Source organism: Chelmon rostratus, chromosome 12, assembly GCF_017976325.1.
Source record: "Chelmon rostratus isolate fCheRos1 chromosome 12, fCheRos1.pri, whole genome shotgun sequence".
NCBI classification, from domain to species: Eukaryota; Metazoa; Chordata; class Actinopteri; order Chaetodontiformes; family Chaetodontidae; genus Chelmon; species Chelmon rostratus.
This window is the reverse complement of record NC_055669.1, coordinates 8968490-8992166: the sequence shown is the minus strand read 5'-3', so window position 1 is coordinate 8992166 and position 23677 is coordinate 8968490. Positions and strand designations below refer to the sequence as shown.

The 23677-nt window shown below is 42.8% G+C and overlaps 1 protein-coding gene across 3 annotated transcripts; it reads right to left on the bottom strand.

The window, feature by feature from the left end:
- Nucleotides 1-385: 385 nt before the first annotated feature.
- LOC121615116 (F-box-like/WD repeat-containing protein TBL1XR1) lies at nt 386-22619 on the bottom strand. Of its 3 annotated transcripts, none has more exons than XM_041949300.1 (16): nt 22546-22619; nt 20220-20286; nt 17119-17222; nt 16845-16990; nt 16452-16671; nt 13115-13247; nt 11290-11431; nt 10787-10850; nt 10584-10681; nt 9139-9199; nt 8630-8751; nt 7429-7503; nt 7146-7273; nt 4982-5147; nt 4758-4859; nt 386-2262 (listed from the first exon to the last, which is right to left on the bottom strand). In XM_041949300.1, exons 3-16 carry the CDS (start codon nt 17174-17176, stop codon nt 2236-2238), a joined length of 1542 nt encoding a protein of 513 aa, XP_041805234.1. In that variant the 5' UTR covers nt 17177-17222; nt 20220-20286; nt 22546-22619; the 3' UTR covers nt 386-2235. The 3 variants fall into 3 exon arrangements, with proteins under 3 accessions (XP_041805234.1, XP_041805233.1, XP_041805232.1); XM_041949299.1 differs by lacking the exon at nt 22546-22619 and adding an exon at nt 22096-22270; XM_041949298.1 differs by lacking the exon at nt 22546-22619 and adding an exon at nt 22100-22270.
- Between the last annotated feature and the right edge of the window lie 1058 nt (nt 22620-23677).

Below are 23677 nucleotides of genomic sequence, written 5' to 3'. Positions count from 1 at the left end.
AAAGCAAACGTCAAAATAGTCTTTAGCTTCAGTACAAAATTGTTTTAAAACAAGGAACATTCTGAACAAAACCTCTGAAATGTCCGACGTGTGTGTGTGTGTGTGCAGGTGTGTGTGTGTGTATCAAGCTGTTAGCGAGATGAGACCTGGAATGCCATGAAGTTGGCTTGGTTCGACTTTGACGTACCCTGACGAGTCAGACAGGACACTTTTCACCCTTATTTGCCTACTGGAACAATGCACGTTTTCTGCATCAATTCTGATTCATCCATAAGAGCATTTCAAACGTTAGATGTGTCTACGATGGCTTGAATAAACACACCTCCCTGTTTCTCCATTTTTAGTCTAAAGTGCAGAAAAAAAACACCCTTCCAAGGGCTGCTCCTTTTTTTTTTTTTTTTTTTTTAATTTTGCTATGACTGTTTAATGGTATTTTATAAAAAAAAACCATTCCTCATGGTCGCGACCCCTGGTGATGCACAAGAACATCACAAACTGTATTTCAAGCGTCTTCAAAAAGTAACTTTAAAATCCACCCTTAGCGCACGAGTGGCATACAAAAGAATCCCCTGTGATAGCACAGATATATATTTATATATATATATATTATATGCAGATACCATGTTACATCAAGTCATATGCTGCGAGTCTGCTTTTTAACAACAAGCACAGACTTGCCTCAAAACGCCAACTCTGAACACTACAAACAAAAGCGCCGTCTATCGGTGCATAGGCCTGAACACAGCCCGTCTCCAGAGAGTGTGTGTGTGTGTGTGTGTGTGTGTGTTAATGCTGGACTGCATGACAACAGCGAACCAAAGCAGGGACTGTAGTGTGTACTTAGGTCAGTGCTGGACATGAAAGCTGCACATGTAGCTCATGAAGCCACTGCCCAACAAGACAAACTGCGACACGACCTCCAGCGTCGTCAATCAGCCGCTTCAGTGGGGACGTGAGCGAATGTCGAGCCGTGTTTAAAAAGGTGCAATCAAAGACCCTGCGCCTGTGATGCTCCAGACGACGTCCCGATGTTTAATGACCAAGCAGGGGAAACAGGACACAATTAGAACGGTTTAGTCTGATTATCTTTCAGCATCGGTTAGCAACAAGCCATTAATTGAGGAAACAAACGCAATTATGCTTATTAATTGTTGACGTCACAGGGATCCGAGCGGTTGTGGGCCTGTTTTCCCATCTCTCTCTCTCTTTCCCCACAGAGCCCTGAAGCTGCACCGACGCCAGGAAGCGAGCTATTCCTGTGCCTCACGACTGACGCTAAAGCGCGGCCGTCTATACGTAAGCTCGAGACGGAAACCTGAGGCTGACCGCACGGCAGCGCTGCTGTCTTTCTGCCCAGCACATGGTGAGAACATGAGATCGACGTGGTGTTTGAACAGCTACAGAGATTTCCTTTCGGCCGAGATGTTTTGAATTCTTTAGAGCTCTACAATAACCTGATGAATTGCGATCACCTGAAAACCATTTCTGAGGATAAAAGTTGCAAAAACAAAGGACAGTTCACCCTTTGATTAACTGCTTTATACTTTTGTTAAAAAATGGCAAAAATGGAACAAACCTACTGGATAAAAATAGAGTTGACAAAATTATAAACCATTTCGTCTTCTACGCTATACAGCTGCTTTTTTTTAAACCTTAAAGAGTGCCAAGAAATAGATGAATGGATCTCCCAATGAACAGCTTTGAACCCCCATTATAAAAAACAAACAATGCTCAACACCCCCCCTCTTCTCTCCCACCCCACATGTAATATAAAACCCACAGAGATCAGTAAAATCCAAAAACAATGTCCACAGGACACCAAATGCTGACATATGCAATATGCACACACCAACAGAGAACAAAAATCTTTAAAATTCCGGTACAAAGGATAAAAAGAGGAAAGCAAGAAGAATCCTGGTGTTTTGGTTTGTGTGTGATGGGTCCGACCAGTTTGTACTGTGTGACAACAGAGAAATGCTTCTTCCTGCAGGTGTGTCCATGCAGTGTCCATACAGACCTGTTGTATGTCAGACACGTGCATGAGAAGTGTGTGTGGCAAAGGTGTGGTCCTTGTGTGTACACATGAGGGACGAGGGGGGAGGGCGCTCCATCTGGCTGTAATGGCGGGCCATGGCATCTGACGGGACTACAGCAGTGTGGTGGACAGGCAGGGACAGTCAATCATTTTGGCTATGTACACATTCGTAGTCGGTCCATGGCTCCCCCAGACGAGTGTCATTTCCTCAGGTCTAATACGCAAACCTGGAGAAACAGGAAGGAGACGGTTGGACATCATGTGACTAATCCGAGCCACCAGAGGTCCTGTTTGGGCCTCTTAGTGCTTAGTGAAAAATACTTGTGATGAAGAAGTTGGGATTCGGACGTTTGAGTACATCTTACGACCGCGAGCCTCTGCTTCAAATCAGCGCGAGCATGATGACAGAGAAACATGGCCATCTGTCACTCCCACCCCAATGTGTGCACACACTCAGCTGAGAGAGTGCAGCGTCATCTCCAGTGTTGGACAAATAACTGATGACAAAACGCATTAGGAATTGCATTGACTGCAGAGACAGGGGACATCCTCATTAGACACCGGAAAGCAACTTGATGATTGCACACGAAGCATTAAAAAGTCCACTGAAAGTGCTGCATTTTCCACACAGACATTAATGGGCTCAGTGAATGAATGAATTATCTATATTTACACTGCGCTCTTTACAGAAGAGCTTTCTCTACGATGCAATACAAACCCCATCAATACAGCCAATGCCGTCAAAGGAACAGGCCTGTGTCATATGAGGAAAATGCTCCATGCTTCAGCCTTTACTTGCATTTTTACAATTTAAAAGTCATGAGTTAGTCATGAATCTAGAATGTGTCATTATTGGCAAGAGATAAATGATCAGCTGTTTTGCAAGAACATGAATATAGGGCATGTCGGTCTGACTGTCTGTGGACAGATTTGGTCAACGCAATCGAGTCGCAACCCTGCAAGATGCAGTCATGAGAGAGTCTGAAGATGGGTGCGGTACTTGAGTACTCATGTTATAAAGTAGTAATAACTGCTGAGTACTGATGGGCCAGAACAGCAACATGTGGCTGGTGTGATCCCACCGATGGTTTGGATTTTGTGTGTGGAAATGGGACAGAACACTCAGAGTGGAGAAGATTGGTGACCACAGTGATGTCAAGACAAACTAGGCCTGAACCTCACTCCTGATTGAGCTCTTTCACATCACGCCTCACACAATGAATGTACTCGTACCACCGAACCCACACAAAGCAGGGCTCAAAGGCTACGCAAAGTTTTTAAATCTCATCATTTTCCTCCCTAATTTTGTTACGTTATAAACTTCATTTGACTTCACCCTCTCCAATCTACATGCTTATAGGCCAGAGAAAAATGTATACATATTTGGAAATGTTTCATATCAAGTCCTCTGGGGCTGTCAGGTTAGGTGGGAAGCACCAGTGAACTGTGATCTTCAGGTCTCTTCACAGATTTTAAATGGGCTTCAGCAGGCATTCAGATACTCGTCCCCAAACCACCTCATTGTGTCTTGGCTGTCTGCTGCTGTGTGGAAATCTGCACTCTGGAGCAGGTTTTCTTCAAGGGTCTCTGTATATCATTCTCTCGTTCCGGTCAGTCTGCCGGTCCCTGTTGCTAAGGGGCGTACTCATAGCATTAAGTATTCTCAAAGGGATCTGATTAACCAGCTGATTAACCCTGGCAGAATTCAGCATTAACAGCAAAAAGCGACATTTGATTCTTTAATTATGTCCCTCAGATTCTTTTTTTAGCATCACTTGGCACACAACCAGCTGGCTGTAATATCCCTTTAACTCTGCAGTACTTTCTGTATAGCTACTCGACCATAAATGCCTGACTGATGGAGTGTTGCAGTAACCTCCCTGATCTCGGCCCCTCTTGCCTGGTTGCTGCGTTCGGCTGGACGGTCGAACGCTCCTCAGGTCAATGCTTCAAAACTGTTCCATCTCAAAGGTTTTATCGAGCGTTCTTGGGAATTTGGCTCGCACCAGCTTAGAAACCTTTCTCAGAGCTTGATATGCTTCATCACTGCAGAATATTGACGAGTAGAAAAATAGTCAAAACTAAATTCTGATTTTATTAGCTTTAATATTGTTACTTATGTTTATGAAATGAAAAAGTGTAAGGGTCTGAATATTTTCCAGTAAGCCTATTTTTACTGCAGGCTTTCACTTATTAACAACTAACAGATGCTTCAGTGTGTGAGCAGTAATGAGCAGTGGCTCATTTTTCATGCACTAACAGCTCTATCTAGTGCTCACTAACGGTACTGCAACACCAACTGCTACACTACGTTTTCATTACATTTTTGAGGCTACGTTTCAAACTGTCAGCTCAGTTTAAGCTCCCGCAGTCACCCCAGCTGTGTTGAAATGCTGGCCAGTCAATCAACAATCTCATGCACACGATGCACCTCTGAGCCACAAGCACATGGCATGAAAAATGAAAGAAGGACGCCTCACGCCACAAGCCAAGCACTTAACTTTTGCACCCAGCGGAGCCGGATTTGACCTCAACATCGTCCCTGAGTGTTTTATGGTGTCAGCTTACCTGAGTCAAACTTTCAACACACACTGCTGACCCACAAACTTCCTGGGTCGGCAGTCTGGAGTGGAAGTTGTACGTAGGGGCCAAAGTGCGTGTGCGTGGCTGCTACTTTCAGTTTACGATGTGTGTGATGGAGAGCTCCAGCAGCACAACTTACCGATCCGTCTGACGCACTGGCTCCTACTTTGTCCCCTGTGGCGTTCCAGCACACCTCAAAGATCCCTCCTGTCCCCCTGTAGCTGTGGACTAAAGCCCCCGTCTGAAGAAACACACACATATATACACGTGGTAGCAAAGTTAGGCCACATCTTCATCCTATGTATTCAATTGTTAATGTTTATTGATGTGTGTGGGGTATAATTTGTTAGAATTATCCCAGACCTGAGTGTTCCAGATGTGGACACACTTGTCGAAGGAGCCGCTGGCGAGGTGCCTGCCATCGGGGCTGAAGGCCACGCTGTAGACGGGCTCCTGGTGGCGGGTCAGTGTGTGGATGCACACCCCGCGCTCCACGTCCCACAGACGCACCGTTGAGTCAAATGATGCGCTGGAGAGAGCGGACAAGTAAGGCAGTGAGCGACATGTCCAACAGTCATGCTGCAATAAATATGTCAACTGGACATAAGAGCCGTCATTAAAGGAAACAACCTAATTAATCACATGTCTCGCACAAATACTTGGCTCCCGCAAGCAAAAGTAATCTAAACATCTTTCTTTCAACCTTATATATCAACTGTCTCCCAATCCCAGACAACATTTTCGAAGGCCAGCATGTTGGGCAGTTTTATTCAGTTTTATTTCTATCTTGTATTGAGACACTGACAGACACAGTCTTTTAGCAACATGCCATGGATGGCATTGTCAGTTTGTCGATTCTGCTCAGGCACCTTAGGATTTAGGTTTGTTCAGGTGGAAAGCCCAATCTGATCTGCTAAACCCTGTGTTATTTCCTCAGGGTCAGTTGAGCCACTGCGGCATCCTTCACAGACTGTGCACTTGAAAAGCATTCGAGCAGGCGGTGTGGCGACTCGTGCGCACCCTGGCTCCGTATGCACTTCTTTAATTTGGATGGTGTTTCGGCCCTCAGGTCCACAATAAGAGCCAGACCCGGGCACGGCTATGTTACAATAGGCTGCGCCCTAGTAACACACATGATGGTGATTACATAATCATGATCAACCATTAGGGAGAGAATCATCATCAAGAGGCCTTCAGTGAATCAAAATTTCTGCTTAGAAACAACACAATGACAGGAGCTACAGCCAATCACACAGCTTCAAGCAAAGTGACAAAAGAGATACGCATCATAGATGATCTCATGTAATCTCTACATGAGGTATGATACATAGCCTTCCTGTCACTTTGTTTAAAGTTATGTGATATATTTAGGATAGCACTGGCCCTGGACTGTTGGTTAAAACACATAAACGAGTACTTTAACTGTTTAGTACGTGATTCATCCACAATACAGCACAATTAGCTCAATGAGATGATTCTATAAGCGGAAGGTGTGTCATCTGGAACACATCAGACATAGAATTTAGATACATCAGGTTAATAATAAACTACCAACCACTTAACTTAAGTTTGTTGATAATATATACACAGGGTGTAACAGTGGTGGTAATCTCAGTCACTAACAGCAACAATAATCAACCTAATAATCCTACTGTGCTACTATCAAAAGGCACACATATCAACATCAAAAATACACCAACCGTGTGGCTTCAATCTTCAATATGACAGTAACACCTGAGTTTCCTCAGTAACCGTAATCAACACCTACAGCTGATACCTGAGAACATAATCCGGTATCTTTATGAGTCTTATTTATTCTCATTTACCAGTAACAGTACTGATCAAACAGAGAAACAGCTCATCCAAGTTCATACAATAGCTGTGTAACCTCTGACTTTATTACCGTGGATCTTTAAGAGGGGTGGAACGTCATCTGAATTAAAGAAATCCATACGCAGACAGAGTGTGCAACGCTTCTTTTCTACTCTCTGGTTTACTTCCAGAGATCAGCACCTCGCAACAACCGCTGGTGTGCGTTACGACAGTCAGCCAGCCAACAGCTAAAGACATAACTGAGTGATACGAACACCTGCAGAGCCAATTCTGGTGGCACAGTTGCAGAGTCCAAGTCAAACTTGTTACAGCAAGTCAAACCTGAATATTTCATGAGCAGCAGCCCTGAGGTCACTGTCAAATATTTTATTGATGAAGTTCTATCAAGGAACGGGACTGCTACCAAGAGACGTGGACAGAGAACTCGTGCAAGTTATTAAAAATTCAGCAATACAGATTCATTAAGGTTATCTAAGTATCGTGATATCTCATTAAAATTATGGGGAAATGCATCATTATATGGAAGGAAACTAAAGATTTCTTTCTCTACTGTTCCAATCTAAGAACATAGGACTACACACACAGTATTTGTGTTATCTTACATCTATGAATACAAAACTATACTGAAGCATATGAGGTCAAAATGATGTAAGGAGAGTGAGGGTGGTGTTCAGCTGCTACTCTGTGGTCTCACCTGGCCAGCATGAGGTTGGCACTGGGGTTGTTGGTCCCGGGGCCTGTGGGGCTCCACTTGATGGTGTAGATTTCTTTACTGTGGGCCTGGAGGTCATGGACACATGAGTCCTGCTTCATACTCCAGATCTATGCCAGATAGGGAGAAGCCAGCTGTTAGTATGGCTTTTGTCACTAAGTACATCAGCACATTCAATCAGGCATTTGTCTGACTCAGGCCCTTTTTTGTGCTTATCTTAGCCATTAGGTGACATGTGCTATGTCTGCATGTTACGTGGACTGACCTTCAGTGTCATGTCGTCTGAGCAGGAGGCCAGCAAGCTGCCGGTGGGATCCCACTTGATGGCGTTCACCTCATTCTACCGTGAGTAAGATGAGTGGTAGAAAACACAGCATAAAGACAGCATTATTTGACAGACGTACATGGGCAATACATGGCATAAAAGAAAAAATCAAAACCTTTTTATTTATACTTTACATTGGGCTCAGACTGCAGGAGTTTTGGGTGATTTATCACTGATTCCCCCCTTCCAACAATTGGAGGAGAAATCTGGTCTGGGACCTTGGCCGGTACCGTTGCTCACCCCAGAATCTCTGGGAAAGTGACTGGTTTACAGATCCAGTCTTAAACCTCCTAGACTGCTCGCTAATGCTTGGGGGCCAGCTCAATAATTTTGTTTAACGTGATTTCGTAATAACGTTTTGACAGAGTTTGAAGAGTTAAAATATGGATGGTTACATCAGTACTTTCCGAGCAAGACCACAATAGCCAATGAGCAAACAAGTTAACGTAGTCCCGGGGCAGCTAGTGGTGTTGCCAAGCAATGGTGAAATCTGAGCCCTTGAGGCTAACATTAGCTAGCATACTACTGTTGACAGATATCAAAACTGACAGTTAAACTCTCACCTCCAGTTCTCGCTGAAGAATAGACAACCCGTGCTGACCGCGTCACCCCAAACATTTTCTCATCCAGACTTGTTTAGACATGCTTTTGTTTTATTTCTCATTGCAAAGCAAATACCACGGCAAGCTGTTGCACCACATCGCGCTCCATTCTTTTACTTCCCAATGAGATCATGTGACAGAGATCACATGAGGAAGTGCATTGCTCCCTCTGGCATGATAATAATAATATCCTGTAGTGTGTCATGCACCATTATTTTCTTATCTTGCAGTGAGAGCATGTTTAAGATTGGAGGGAACATCTTTGTGTGCGATGCAACCAGATTTCAATTGGTTAGGATGTAAAAACTCCTGAAGTCTGAGGCCAGTTGTTAGTTTGTCACAGCTGTGCTGAGGATTTTCCACTCATAGTAAGTTATTAGAGTTGTGAATGCATGCACCTCAAGAGCATTAATAACATCAGAAGCTACAATGAGTCAGAGCCTGAATTCAGATTAGCTATCCGACAATGCTGAACAGAATATATTCAGATGGTTTCCATTTTGCTCCCCGTCAGAAAGCTCCTGTCTGTCCTGTCTTACCGTGTGTCCCTGGAAGGTCTTGACAGGTCTGTCCTGACCCAGCTTACACACATGGATGCACATGTCTGTGCTGCAGGAGGCGAATGTGTTGTTGCTCTGCCAGTCCACGTCCAGAGCCGGTGCTGTTGAGAGGAAGAGGCAGAGAGCTTAGGGCTGCTGCAGCAGTGCGGTATGGGGGCAGAGCATGAGAAGGAAAGATGCTCTGAAGGTACATTTCTTATTGCCACATTGGATCTTTTATTCATCTATGACAATGCTCCAAGTGCGATAGTCTAGTCTGTCGGTGTCACGCCCCAAAAAAGCAAATATCAAAATGCAGAGCTGTTCGGTAAAATGTGTCAGGATGAGGTGGGGTAAAAATTGTAGTCATAGATACTTGTTGTAATGTGTGAAAGGACTTGATGACAGATAAAAAATGAATTCATCATCACTATGGTCTCTACAGAAACGGAACAGAAAGACTCCATGAGAAGTCATGTGGAACGATCCAGCAGACTCCTGTCACTCACCCGAGTGGAAAGGGAACTGCTGCTTCGCCTCTCCCGTGAGGGCGTCCCAGATAATTGTGGTCTGTGTGAAAGAGGATATTTTCATTATTTGTGCTAAACAAGTATCACTCATGTTAGTAAATCTATAAAAACATCACGTACAATATGAAAAATGTGTTCACAAACTCAGTCGACTGAATAAAGAATGTGCACAAGGGGAGGAGGAGACATACGGGGAAGTTAATATGTAACACACACATCAGGCCTTTCTATACCTGCAAGGCATCAGCACTTGGTTATCAATATGAACACTGAAGGTGACTGTGTATGTCATTATACTTCAGTCCACTAGATGGCAATGTTGATCAATGTCCATACTTCTTACGTTGTCATTTTGTGGCAGGATGATGTCTACTTGACTCTCACCTGTCAGTCCTGAACATTTGGTGTTGCTGTAAACAGACCTTGACATGCAGGTATTCACTGAGGACAGTACACAATATCTGCACAGACCTGTCAGTGGTCTACACGCATGCCATCCATATTTTGTGCCTTTCCCTCACCATTACTACTGTTAACAAATTAAGATTAATGTAAAGTAATTAACATTAATGTAATGTAAAATAAAGGCTATAGTACTTGATCTGTGTGACCACCCAAAACAAAAATATAAAGCTATATTAACACATTTCAGTGTTTCAAAATACCTTTATTCTAATGCCAAAAATAAAACCGGATATCAATTCATGTGAAAAATGATCAATAATCTACATTTGTGGGGGCCTCTTTGTGGTGCTGTTCCAAATTCAACCTCTGTGTCATTGCCTAGGATCAGAGTGCCACTACCAATGTTTCCCCTCTATCCATTCTGCAGCAGAATGAGCCTCGGCAAAATTTCACACCATCATCATTAATATCCTCTGCTCTGTTCACCAAGGGTGGGGTTAGCCCCTTCACACACACACGCACGCACGCACAGGGGAAGTGAGGATAATGCTATTGGTACCGTAACAGGCTCAGTAGTGAAGCGACATGCTAACATGCCGACGGATTCTTTGCTTTTATGTTTTTAGCTAAACTAGACCAGAGATTATTTGGTTAAAACAGATCGGCCATGCTGTTTTGCCCTCACTGTTCTCCATGAAGTTTGCTGGAAGTGATATAATGCAGTCCCACTGTGTTTTATGTGGAGTGACCATTGTTTTAAAAAAAACAACCTTTTAAAGACTAGATGGCTTTTCTGCAACCAGTCATATGGTAACTTAGGAGGCAATTTGGCCTGGTGTGCTCTGATTAATTTGCCAGGCAGTTAACACACAGTCATTACTTTGTTTTAATGAAATCTCAACTCCTGGCATTTGCTCCCGGTGTTCTTCACCACTGTTTTGGAAGAAGTAAATAATGGGAGTAAACCAGCCTTAAAAGTGTATTTTCTTTTTAAATAAGGTAAAATCAACATGTCTTACCTTGTCTACACCGGCACTGAGGATGAAGTTTCCTTTCTTATTCCACTTGAGTGCAAATATAGGACCTTTATGTTGACCCAAAGTACTGGCCAGATTACCTGAAAATATAAAAAAATCCAACACAACTCAGGAAGAGAGCAGACACATTTCACCATCCATGCATCCTTTCACAGCTATGATGTAGCAGAAAATAAGACTCTTACCATCTTTTGTCCATATTCTGGCAAAGCCATCATATGAACCTGTTGCTAGCAACGTTCCCTCACTCTGAAAAGAGGGAGAGAGACAATCCTCATTAGTTTGAAATCAATTGCATTTAATCTTTCTGAGCTTTACTTGCATATTCTGATGCAGGCAAATTTGTGCCTGATTTCACAGTTCTCATCTGTTTTGTTTATTACCGCGGCTCAAATTAAGAGGCAAGTAGCTAATGACAGATAAATTTTTAGTGCTTCATTTAGCCTTGTGCACTGACTTTTACTAGTCAGGGAAAAAACAGTTTGCAGATGAGTGGTATGAAAGGCCTTTTCCCCCGTGGGAGTGACTCGCCCCCATATGTCTGGGTGGAAGGAATGCCTTTAGCAGAAGAAGTGGTCACACACACACACACACACTATATTAGATTACGAAAAATTTTGCTCAGTGGAACAGACACACGATCATAATGTTCAACTACACACACACACACACACACATACACACTCACATTCCAGTCTAGTGAGGTGACGTCTTTGTTGCTGGGTACGTCCTGGCCCCCTTCCCGTATGCAGTGCCTCAGAACCAGCTGGGTGGATCCGCCTGTGCTGTTCTCACTCAGGTTCCAGATCCGTGCTGTCGAGTCCCCAGACCTGCCCGAGCCAAAACACACAGACACATAAGCCTCTTTCACACACAGTTCCTGGTAAATTACTGGGATAACCTTTCAGCAGCGTTAGTGCTTTTCTCTGTTCACACATACGGCTACGTTCAGGAGCATTTACGGCTTGTTCCTTTTCACACATCGTGCTTGTCCCTGCAGCGTTACTCCTTTCAATCACAACACAGTCGTACTGGCATTCTCCCTGTTACCAGGTCTTGAGGTGGGAAACTGGTGGTACAGATTTCCTTTAACATCGATCCCTGCTCCCATTCACCCAAGACTCCATGCAGGAAATGTTCCTGAACATTTCAGGAATGGACTGCGTGTTTGAAAGAGGCACAGCTCTGTTTCTTCAAATCAGCACTGAAAATGGTACAAAACTGACTACTGTCACTCTTGACTAGGGTTGGGGTTCCAAAGCATTTAATCAAAACTGAATAACAAGTAGTGCAAACGGCTAAAGATGGTCAGACTGCAGCAAACTTCAAGTCCACCAGAAACCGCTGAGCTGGTGTATCAGGACACATGGCTGCACTCAACAAGACATAATTGTTAGGCTGAGCTCTCTTAGTCAACTGATCGGGCAGCAGAGTCTTGGTTGACTAATAACTGTTAGTTACCGTTGGTCATTACTTGCTACTGGAAAAGACGTCACATTTCCAGCACCACAGTATTAACATGAAATATGCTTTCCCCTTTTATAAACATTAACAACATAACAACATTATAAGAGGTTTTTCTGCATGACTGCATTCATCCAGGGAGAGATAATGACACTAAAAAAAACAATAACTTTTTTCAATAAAGATTTGTTTAGTGGTGATTAATGAGGAAGGACCCCGGCTTCCTCTTCTCACACTCCAAGGTTATTGTTTTTCTTGAATGTTTTGAAAATCAGTTAGCTGACTGGTTAGAGGGACTAATTCACAAAGATTTGAATCATTTTCACAATCATTTTCATTCGTGCTGTGTTAAATTAACAGAATTTAAAGGTACTTAGAGAAGGACAGACTCCCACAGTATCTCCAGCTCAGACAAGCGAGCTCTGGGTTTAGTCCAATCAGATTGCGGCTCAGTTGTGAACAGCCTCTTACAGCCAATGAGGGGACTCTGCTATTTCACCTACACCCAGGTTGATCCCACCTTCATTTGTTAACCCTTTACTGGTTGCCTTTTTGACGAGAATTGATAATTGTTATTGTGTGAAAAAAAAATTATATACAATATTTTCCGCCATTAATCAACTACACAACAACTTTTTTTTTTTTTGGGGGGGGGGGTTCTTTAGAGCTCCAACAATTACTTGATTTGTTGTCAACTACTCGCTAACTTAATCACCAACTATTCTGAAAATGGATTACTTGGTTAGATTAACTTTTTAAGGAAAAAAAATTCTCTGATTCCACTGTTTTCTCCTCTGTGACAGTAAACCGAATATCTTTGGGTTGTGGACAAAACAGGACATTTGAGGATGTCGTCTTGCGCTTTGGGAAACACTGATCGATATTTTTCACCACTGTCTGACATTTTACAGACTGAACAATCAATCGACTAATTGAGAAAATAACTGACAGATGAGTTGACAAAGAAAACAATCGTTAGTAGGAGAGTAGTTGATGACTACTAAAATGCAGCAGTTGTGAATGCCCTTATAGAAAGCGCACATACTGACCCAGAGGCGAGGAGGTCGTTCACTGGGTTCCAGGCACAGATAAAAACTTCAGATTCGTGGCCCCTCAGGACCATGGCTTTACTCTGGGGGATCTCCACGTCCCTGTCTACCTCCATCATCTCTGAGTGGTGATCTACAGGAAGGAGAAACAAAACCTTTGACTTAAAGTTAACATAACAGTGTTCATACAGTACTGTCTGAATGTTCTGAAGGTGAGGAGGAACTGCAACCGCAGTTTTAGAATGCAATGCAAAAGAAACAAGATTTCATGAAAAATAGCAGATTACTTTTTAAATGAATTACCAGTGTTTCCCAACACAAAGGCGTATATTAACAACCAGGCAAGCAAGCTGCATTCATTTTAGCAATTGCAGATGTCTGACATCATCTAATTTCCTACGAACCAGACCAGTCCCAGAGCAGCGCACATGTACGTCATCGTCTGATCTCGTTAATTCAAGCAGAATGGCTACGCCACTGTTTCTCGACGAGACGCAAGTAAACGGTGCCGCGCTGAGTGAACACCCGCCTGAACAGCTGACAGTTGTGGAATTAAAGAACAGACTGTGCTGTTGTTGAATGAGCCAGAGCATTTGTATCAAAGCACAGCTTGTCCAAATGTCGGCTCTGTGCAAAATAACAGCTATTAAGCCACTGCATGTGAGTGAGTTCCTATTGGACTCATCTTCAGCCCATGAGTACCTGAATCTACCCCCTCAGTAGCACTCTATAATTTGATTGTGAGGCCCACTGTGTTATTGTGATTAAAACCTGTTGGGAAAAGAAGGAGGTTTTGAGGGAAAACAAACAGACCACAGTTTTCCTTTTACGCTAAAAACAACAAACAATTGCATGGTAGGAAAAGGTGGGCAAAGACTACACGTCTTTGACGGTGCCACCAAGAGGAAACACGTGCGGGTGTAAGGAAACAGGAAAGCTTTATGCAATGCCAAGCAAGCCACAGACATTTACAAAACAAAACCCCAAAGTTGCACTGTGGCTGTCATGATAAAGGCAAATCTCTCACACACACAAGCACGCACGCGCGCACGCACACACACACACACACACACACACACACACACACACACACACACACACACTCTCTCACACACACACACACACACACACACACACAGAAAGGGGGCTGCAAAGCTTCAGAGATGCATTCTAGGCCAAACGGATGTTTTTGGGGCATTCCACAGCTTTCCCAGTCTTTTGTTGCTCCTGTCCCAACTTGTCTGAAACATGTTGCTGCATCAAATTATAGATATATTTACAAAACCCAAAGAAATTAATGAGGTCAAACATTAAATGTATTATCTTTGTACTGTTTTCAATTGAGTATATGTCAAAAAGGATTAGCAAATGATCACATTCTGTTTTATTTATGTTTTACACAGCCTTCCAACTTACTTCACTTACATAAAAGTGTCAACTTTGCCTCTTTCTGCTGTGGAAATATTTAAAACCACACCTTTCATTTACCTGCCTGCAGCATTACGTAAAATTTACATCTGTGACACACACACATTCAAGTGAAATGGGAAAGAAATACACAGTGGATGAATCCCCAACAGCTGTGAAAGCATCTTATAAGTATGAATCTGATTATATCAGAGCATATAACCCTGGAATAACACCCTGCATTAAATGTCCAGTGTGGAGGATTTATTAACATCTACTTATGAGGTTGCAGATTGCAACCAACTGAATACCCCTTGCTTCACCGTCCCTTTCCAAACATTTAGGAGACCTGGATTTGGTGCAAAACTCACGAAAAAAGTCGGCCCTCTGTACAGCCTGTGCTTGGTTTGACTGTTCTGGGCCACTGTATAGACATGGCGGACTCCGTGGAAGAGGACCCGCTCCCTCTGTAGATATAAAGAGCTCATTCTAAGGTAACGAAAACACAGCAATTCTTACTGATAAAGCCGTTTTATCAGTGACATTTTTGTCTGCTATGTTTGTTTTTAAATGAACGTGTATTCATGTTTTTGTCCAGCAAAACAGACACAAATCTGCCAGAGACTACTATATTAGGTACACCTTGCTAGTACCGGGTTGTACCCCCTTATGCCTTCAGAACTGCTTTAATCCTTAGTGTCATAGATTCAACAAGTTACTGGAAACATTCCTCAGAGAGTTTGCTATATTGACATGATAGCATCACGCAGTTGATGCAGATTTGTCGGCTGCACATCCATGATGCGAATCTCCCGTTCCACCACATCCCAAAGGTGCCCTATTGGATTGATATCTGGTGACTGTGGAGGCCATTTGAGTATAGTGAACTCACTGTCATGTTCAAGAAACCAAGCTGAGATGATTCAAGCTTTATGACATGGTGCGTTATCCTGCTGGAAGTAGCCTGTGCTCATAAAGGGATGGACATGGTCAGCAACAATATTCAGGTAGGTTGTGGCATTGAAACGATGCTCAATTGGTACTAAGGGGCCCAAAGCGTGCCAAGAAAATATCCCCCACACCATTACACCACCACCAGCAGCCTGAACCGCTGATTGTTGACGCCAAATTCTGACAGGAGTGGCCTGCGGTGTGGTCTTCTGCTGCTGCCTCAAGGTTCGACGTGTTGTGCGTACAGAGATGCTCTTCTGCATACGTCGGTTGTACCGAGTGGATATTTGAGTTACTGTTGCCTTTCTATCAGCTCGAACCAGTCTGGCCACTCTCCTCTGACCTCTGGCATCAACAAGGCATTTTCGCCCACAGAACTGCTGCTCACTAGATATTTTCTCTTTTTCGGGCCATTCTCTGTGAACCCTAGAGATGGTTGTGCGTGAAGATCCCAGTAGATCAGCAGTTTCTGAAATACTCAGACCAGCCCATCTGGCACCAACAACCATGCCACATTCAAAGTCACTTAAATCACCTTTCTTCCCCATTCTGATGCTCGGTTTGAACTGCAGCAGATCGTCTTAACCATGCCTACATGCCTAAATGCATTGAGTTGCTGCCATGTGATTGGCTGATTAGAAATTTGTGTTAATGAGCAGCTGGACAGGTATACCTAATAAAGTGGCCAGTGAGTGTACACATCACATTAAAAATTAATTAAGTGAAGTAATAATCGACACATGAAGCGATTATCAAAATAGTTATTAGATGCATTGATGAAAACAGAATTATGAATATCATATTTCATTTCTGTAATATTCTGCCGATAGAGCTTCCTAAATCTTACACGCTGGTCCTTTAAGAACAGAAAAAAATTCTTCTATCGGTCGACCATTTTCTTTTCACCCAAGCGCAGAAAAGCACACCTGCTTGTTAAGGAGTTGATTCAGAGATTGTTTACAACCATAAGCAATCTTACTGGCTAAGGCATGTGATCCGTTTTCCTCCCCGTTGGCGGCGCCCTCTCCGTTCTTGGTGCTTCCCTGGGGCCCTGTGCTGCTGCCACTGCCTGCCGCCTGCTGCTGCTGCTGGGCCAGCTTGTCCCTGTAAGCCTGCTGCCTGGTCTGGACCACATCTGGCATCACAGCATCGATCAGAGATAGCGACTCGATGGGCCGTCCATCAAATAAGGTCCCGTCCTGCAGAGACAACGTGCAAATATACACATTCACATTATCCACCAAATTCACTTCAGTGGATAACCCAACACCAAACTTCAGTTGAACGATTAAGCTGACCGTGCACCGCTTCTTGCCAGTGTATTGTAAGGTTACACTAATTAGTGCTTGATGGTTGAAATGTGGAGCCTGACCTCATTGATGCTGACTTCAGCCTCCACATACTGCAGGCCCTTCTGGATGATGGAGATGAGGGCAGCAGGGGGCACCAGGGCTCCATTGATGTTGGACTGGCTGATGTGGCTTTCTATGCCAAAGGTGAATGCTGAGTGGGAGAAGCCTGTAGCAGCATGGACAATTTGGAAAGCAGGAGTCAAAGTTCAATAGAGCAGCAGTTTATAATATTACATTTGAATTTTGCTTTTCAGAGAGGTATTAACTGAAAAAAATCATCTTTTTAACACTTACCTGACTCTTGCAGGTATCTGTAAACCAGGAAATTGACCTCATCACTGCTTATGCTCATTTTTACTCCTGGTGATTAAACCATTGGGTCAGCACAGGATAGGAGCCTATAAAACCAAAACACAGAGCAGGGAGTCTTGCTCAATTAAGAGTTGATGGTATTACACAACATAGGATTGAGCCGAAAGGAGGTTTTAGAAGTATCTTCAAAGTATCATCATCACCACTGTCGTTATCATTCAAGTTCAAAACATAAAGGACAGTAACAAGTAAGATGACATGCAGGGGCACCGAGCCAGGTGTAAAAGAGCTGTCTCACATACACACACACAAACAGAGGATGGTGTTACACTACGAGCAAACTACGTAGCTCACTACCAAACTGGCACACACGATGAAAACTGAGAAGAGGAAGAGGTTTAAAAAAAAACAAAAAACACATCACCTTGCCTGACCTAGATCTTGCAAGTTCAAAACAGAAATGTAGGCAAAAGCAAGCTGTGATCAGCCATTTCATAATGATGTTTCGTTCCTCTCTACTTTTGTAGGCTGCTGAAGCTTCCTGGCTCTAGGCAGGGCACCAGTTTCCATTCATTAACCTACAACTGGAAATAATTACCAGCAGTCTTCATGAGGCAGGCTGGGTATTTTGGCCTAAAACGTCTGGAATAGATGGGCTTTAAACCTCAGCAATAACAGATCCTACAGTGCTTGCGTCCAGGCTCCATATTTATTCATGCAGAACCCACACTGTTTAAATGAGACTGTGGAAATAAACAAGGGGTCTGGACGGGGGACAGAACCTCTACTGTTTCCATCATGCCAGCACACTGAAAAAGTCAACATGTCTCCTGCCGCATCCCAGAGGCTGAGATCCAAGACCAACTGAACCAAGAGGCCTGGAATCTAGTAGAAGTCCTTCAGCTATCCCTGACAAGGTGGTAAAAAAGTCCTGACTGCTGGGGTTTCTCATACTGAAGGAGTACCACTAGCAAGCAAATGGTTCGGCAAAATTTGAATATCTCACAGAAGACTTCTGTTAAGGAACACAAACAATAAATGATGATCTTTCTTAATAAAACACAGCATGATTCTGACAAAATATGTGCTTTTTCCACTGCACCAGTACAGTACTCCAGCTCTTACAGTGTGTTGTGTTTTTCTGTTACCTTTTGTTAAGTGTGGTTGTGGTGTACTGCAGATATGTTGATGTAGCACTCTCGCATATCTGACACCAGCCTGTTTCGAAAGGGTTCTGGCAAATGTCATCACCATGCAAGTGACGCAGGAGCTGTAAATGGGGTCAAAGCTCACTTACAAGAATAGGTCCACCAATTCATCTGGCTGACACGATGTCCGACATCTGACCACGTTATGAACATCAGCGCTGATCAACAGATCAATGAAGAGCACTGATCACTATCGACATCATTTTGCTTTTCAAAAAACAGTGAGTTTGATATGCCAATGACATATCCTCACTGGACTTGATCATGTTACATCACAATATCTGTGATAAGAAAGCACTGGACAGCCTAATTAGCAGCTAGCAGAGTAGACTTTCTGCCTAAACAATTAGGAAATCGTAATCAGAACTGTTCAATTGACTTTCATTTTTATGGTATAAAACCTTACAGCTTATCAACTTAGTACTTCAAAATCATAAGCCCTGAAAAGTCAGGGTTATAAAGAAGCTGACTGTCAAACTAAGACTGGCTCAAGCAGCTAGAATGGAGAGCTCTAAAGATATTAAACTCATTGACATGAGTCTCACATTACCAGAAGTCCAGACCACACATAAACGGTTGCCAAGTAGGTCTCACACTACACTTCTTGCACAGATAACTGACCGTGTGGGGTGCTCAGTACAATCTAAGAGTTCAAGTTCACTTTTCCAGCAACGCAATTATCTGTCACTGATGAGCATTAGTGTCAAGCCGTGGATTCTTTATGCTTTTGAATAAATTTGAATGATGTTGAACAGATCATCAAATGTATTTCAATATGTGATTTAGCATGCCATTTATTGCAATTAATGACATGAATTGGCTGATTTTCTATTCCACGTTATACTTTGCTCTGTCCCCAGTTTCTCCTGTCTCCCTTTCAGCCACCCCCTTAAAACTGCAAAAAGTCACACTGATGGACTTGAAGTTACAGTGACCACTGCAGTATTTAAAAATAGTTCCAACAGGTGTAAAAAAACACCATATAAATGAGTTAACTGTACAAATGAAAAAGTCCACACATGACACACACACCTACAACCACATAAAACACAGGTGTTCTTTGAAAAGTAGCTGTGAGATTCATAAGTGTTCTTAAAAAATGCACATATGTGTGTGTGTGTGTTTGTATATATATACAGGAGTTGATTCAGTTGATTCATATATATATATATATATATATATATATATGGTTCAAATATTCAGAATTGCAGTTTCCATAGCTGCACATCTATGTTATAAACAGAGTTAAACATATTTCCACAGAACCACCATACTAACAAAATAACTCAGACCAACCATATGATCTCAAAACAGCAATGAAATACCACCAGTGTTGTGTGGTCTTTATAAATAGGCGTTGGTCTGTCTTAATTCCAGTTCTAGTACAATATATTCTTACCAAGAGCTCGCTCTCTTAACCAAAGCCACAACTTCTTCTCCTACATGTAACCTCAGCTTATTGTTGAAACACCAAGGCATGCAGGATGTTCATTGCATTTACAAGCAAGCAAACAGTTCTAGTGGTAAGCTATTAAAGCTCTTGATTACTGCACAGCTATGTAAACAACTGGGTTATTTCGGGTTTTTAAGATGAAAGTTTGAGTATGCATAATTTGTTAAACAAGTTATTCATGTGTCAACCCTCTTTTTGTGGTCTTGACTGAGCCATTCCTCTGCACCATCATCCCACTGGTTGGATACAAAGCTTAATCACAGCCAGCCTTGCGTTTATATGGCTTGTGACACTTTGCCATAGCAAAGTGATCTTCCAGACAGCAATATAAGCATGCAGCAATTTAAAGGGGCAAAACAAAATTCATACATGGTGGAAAAAAAACAATACAAAGTCTGACATTAATCAGTGAGATACACTACCCATGAGATCAGGATGTCTTCAGATGCACATCATAGCTGCGTTGTCCTCAACAAGAACTATCAGCCCCTAAGAGGAAAAGAGAAAGTTAATACACCTCTTCCAACTTCTGAATTATGCTGAAGTATCAGGACATCATATCATGTTAGTGACAGAGACTGAACTGTTTCTCCAGTGTGAAATCACTTGCAATCAAAATGTTCAATGTCTTGTACGACTTCATCCTTCATTGGAATATTGCTATCAGTAATTCAGCAAACAAAAGGAACAAAAAAAAAAAACATTCATTCCATGCAACAGACTCATTGGCATGCTTCTACGTCAAACCACCTCCCATCCTGAACGGCAGTTGAGTAATCTGCCCTGACCTTCCTTATGCCAAGATAACACTTCTGGCACGTTGCTATGTGTTTAAATCTTTGGTTGAGCAGCACAAGAACCATATAGGCTCTGCCAAATATTCACAGAAGACAGTGATTCCCTATCGGTGCTGTGACAAATGATCTTAATTACAATGGACACTTTATTAGCAGCGTGCCAGAGAGTGGGTGAAAAGGCAGCCACGGGAAAGTGTTATGAACAAAGGGGCGTGTCGTCAAACAATGAGAGAAACTGGGTCAACAATGCAAAAAGCCAGAACAGCCAGTGGATACTCTTGCTATGCACAGTGTAACTACCGAAGGGGAACAGTAATTCTATGGATACTTTCCTATGTATAAAGGACATCAAATGTCATTGTTAATTTAATTTAATAAAGATACACTTAAGATGCTTGTTGCCTACAATGTTAACTAACATCGCGCTTCTGGTACTGGACCACCAACTGCAGCCAAAGACGGTGGTATTTTAGTCCGTTTTGTATGTGGCTACATTTACATGCGTCAGTCATTTCTTGTTTTGTCGCCATTTCAGAACAAAAGTAACTCAGTCTATGTGATTGATGGGCCCCTCCTCAGGTCAGACTGATTCCGTGCAAGTTAAACACATGCGAGTTGTGTCACTATGATAATCTGCTACGTAAATTAGCAAGATAGCATGGCAAGCTACTTGCGGAAATACGCTGCCCATCCCCCACACACGGTGGCAACTGAATGGGCTAACGATCTACAGTGTGTACGGTACGTTAACCGACACACTGTATGAGGCAGAGTCGGCAGCCCCAGTTTGCACCGATGAATAGCTTAAAATAACCTTTATTTTTGTGAGGCAAGCCTGAATCAAATGCCCCCTCCTTTGCTAATGCATCGCATCGCCGTACATAGAAAGTGTAGCAATCATTTAACTCATTAGTGGCGTAATGAAGCCGTAGGTTGACAATTGTCCACATGTCATGGGTCACTCTGATGAACGAGGGAAAATGGGAATGGGCTTTGGTCGGCGCTATAATTCTAAGTAATTATCAAGTAAACACACATAGTATGTGTCGTCTTCTTGTTAATTACTTCGCCAACTACTGTAATTAGCATTTAATTATTTACAACTCATTTAAACGCGGTGCTCAAGCTGCACTGCCACGAGCTAGGTAACGTTAGCTCCCTGGCTAACACATGCGAGTTAACATTAGTTTTGCCTTGGCGGCGGCCGTACCCCTCACCACTCATTCCAGTCAGGCAAGGCGGTCTAAGATTTCGCTCATTTGCAGGTCACCAACAGTTAACAACCTAACAAATGCAATTAACACTACATGGGTCGGCGTTGTTTTGAATAATTTTATATCGCCATCCACTATAACAACGTAAAGTTAACTTCTTTAAAATAGCATTTCTGACGAGTGCCGTGAAATCTTCAGCTTCCTATCACTGTAAACCTGCTAACAAGCTAGCTAGGTGGCTAATACTAGCATGCTATGCTAATGACAGTGTTGCTATAATCTCGTACCTACTTGGATAAAACCTTTAATTTGACGATATCTTCCCCAGCTCTTGTGTTCGAGTCAGACCATGTTATCGCTTTAATCGATTGCAAGAAAGATCGTTTTCGCACATATATTAACTATCATTAGGTTATAATATTTAAGCTAAAGCCAGGCGCTAAGAAGCCAGCAACGGCTTCAGACATTCGACACAGTGGAGTGACCCGACATGCAAAAATGAGATGCCTGTAACTACTGTTGTTTCAAACCGCCACTCTAGAGTTAAAGCTCAATATGAAGATTAACTCGTGGCGGCGGCAGTGTCCAATATTTTTGCTGCATCCTCGATCGAATACATTAAATTGGAATGGGAGGCATATGTAGGAATACAAGATAACAGCTCAATATCTATCAGTAGCGTTGTGTCAAATTTCTGCCGAGCGGAACTAGGATATCATGCTGTATCGGTAACTAACCTATTTTCCAAAAGCACCAAACAACACCTCGTGGTTTGCTAAAGCTGAAAGCCGTCCTCAAGCGTTGATTAAATATTTGGTCCGTTTGACAGGTTCACAGCAAAATGGAGCCACGTTTCCTCGTTGAAACCGACCAATGAGATGGACTACAAAAAAATGCCGAGGCCTCTGGAAGTTTGTCCCGCAGCCAAGCACCAGTCATAACAACAGTGTCCTCGCCCATCCCCCACTACACCTCTTTTTTGCTTGTCTGGTCACCACTAGCCATGGATTAATGACACCCCACCCCCTATCCTTTGCTCAGTCATTCAGACTGGGAAAGTCAACAACAAGCTTACATCATCATTGCAATCTGTGTTTTACACAGATTTTTTTTTAGCTGTATGCATAATCCATAATCACATTAATTTCCTCAGTGTTCGACGATAACCTGAAAGCATTCATGTTGTACCCCGGATCATTTAAGATTTATGGTATATCAAGGACCCACTGCAGTGAAAATTGGGTGCTGGCCTTCAAAATTCAGTATAATGTACCTATTATTACCACATTCCTTGTTTCACTGTGATGAGTGCCTGTCCCCATTTAAGTGCTGGCGCTGCCTCAGCCTTTTCCAATGTGAGCTGATGACATATCATGAAATGCTGAATTGGAGACCATTCAATAAAATGTACAACAGCAGCAAGCGGGCACCACATTCAGGACATCCTTTGTTGCAGTGTTTTTTTTCTTGTTACCACAAATGTAATCATCTCTGCTGAGAGCACAGACGCACTTACGACATCCCTTCATTGTTTCTCACGCTCTGTGCATCCCCACAAACATAAGAAAACCAAAGAACAACCACAGCTTCAAATGAATGTGTCTCATTTTATGAGACAAGTCATGAATCTTTGCAAAAATGGCTTAGCATATCATCTTTAGTCGTGTTACCACGGATGATATGGCAGAGATGAAACATTTGCTTGCAATCAGATGGCGAAAGTCTGAAGGGCATTTATTTGTATACCCTATCTGATTTATTGTGTTGTTGAGTGACAGATTTGGCTGTAGCAGAGACTGTATGCTACTGCAGTCCAGCGATTTTCTGCCTTTGCTGCCTCCCAACGTTTGATCCTCCCACTCAATTATC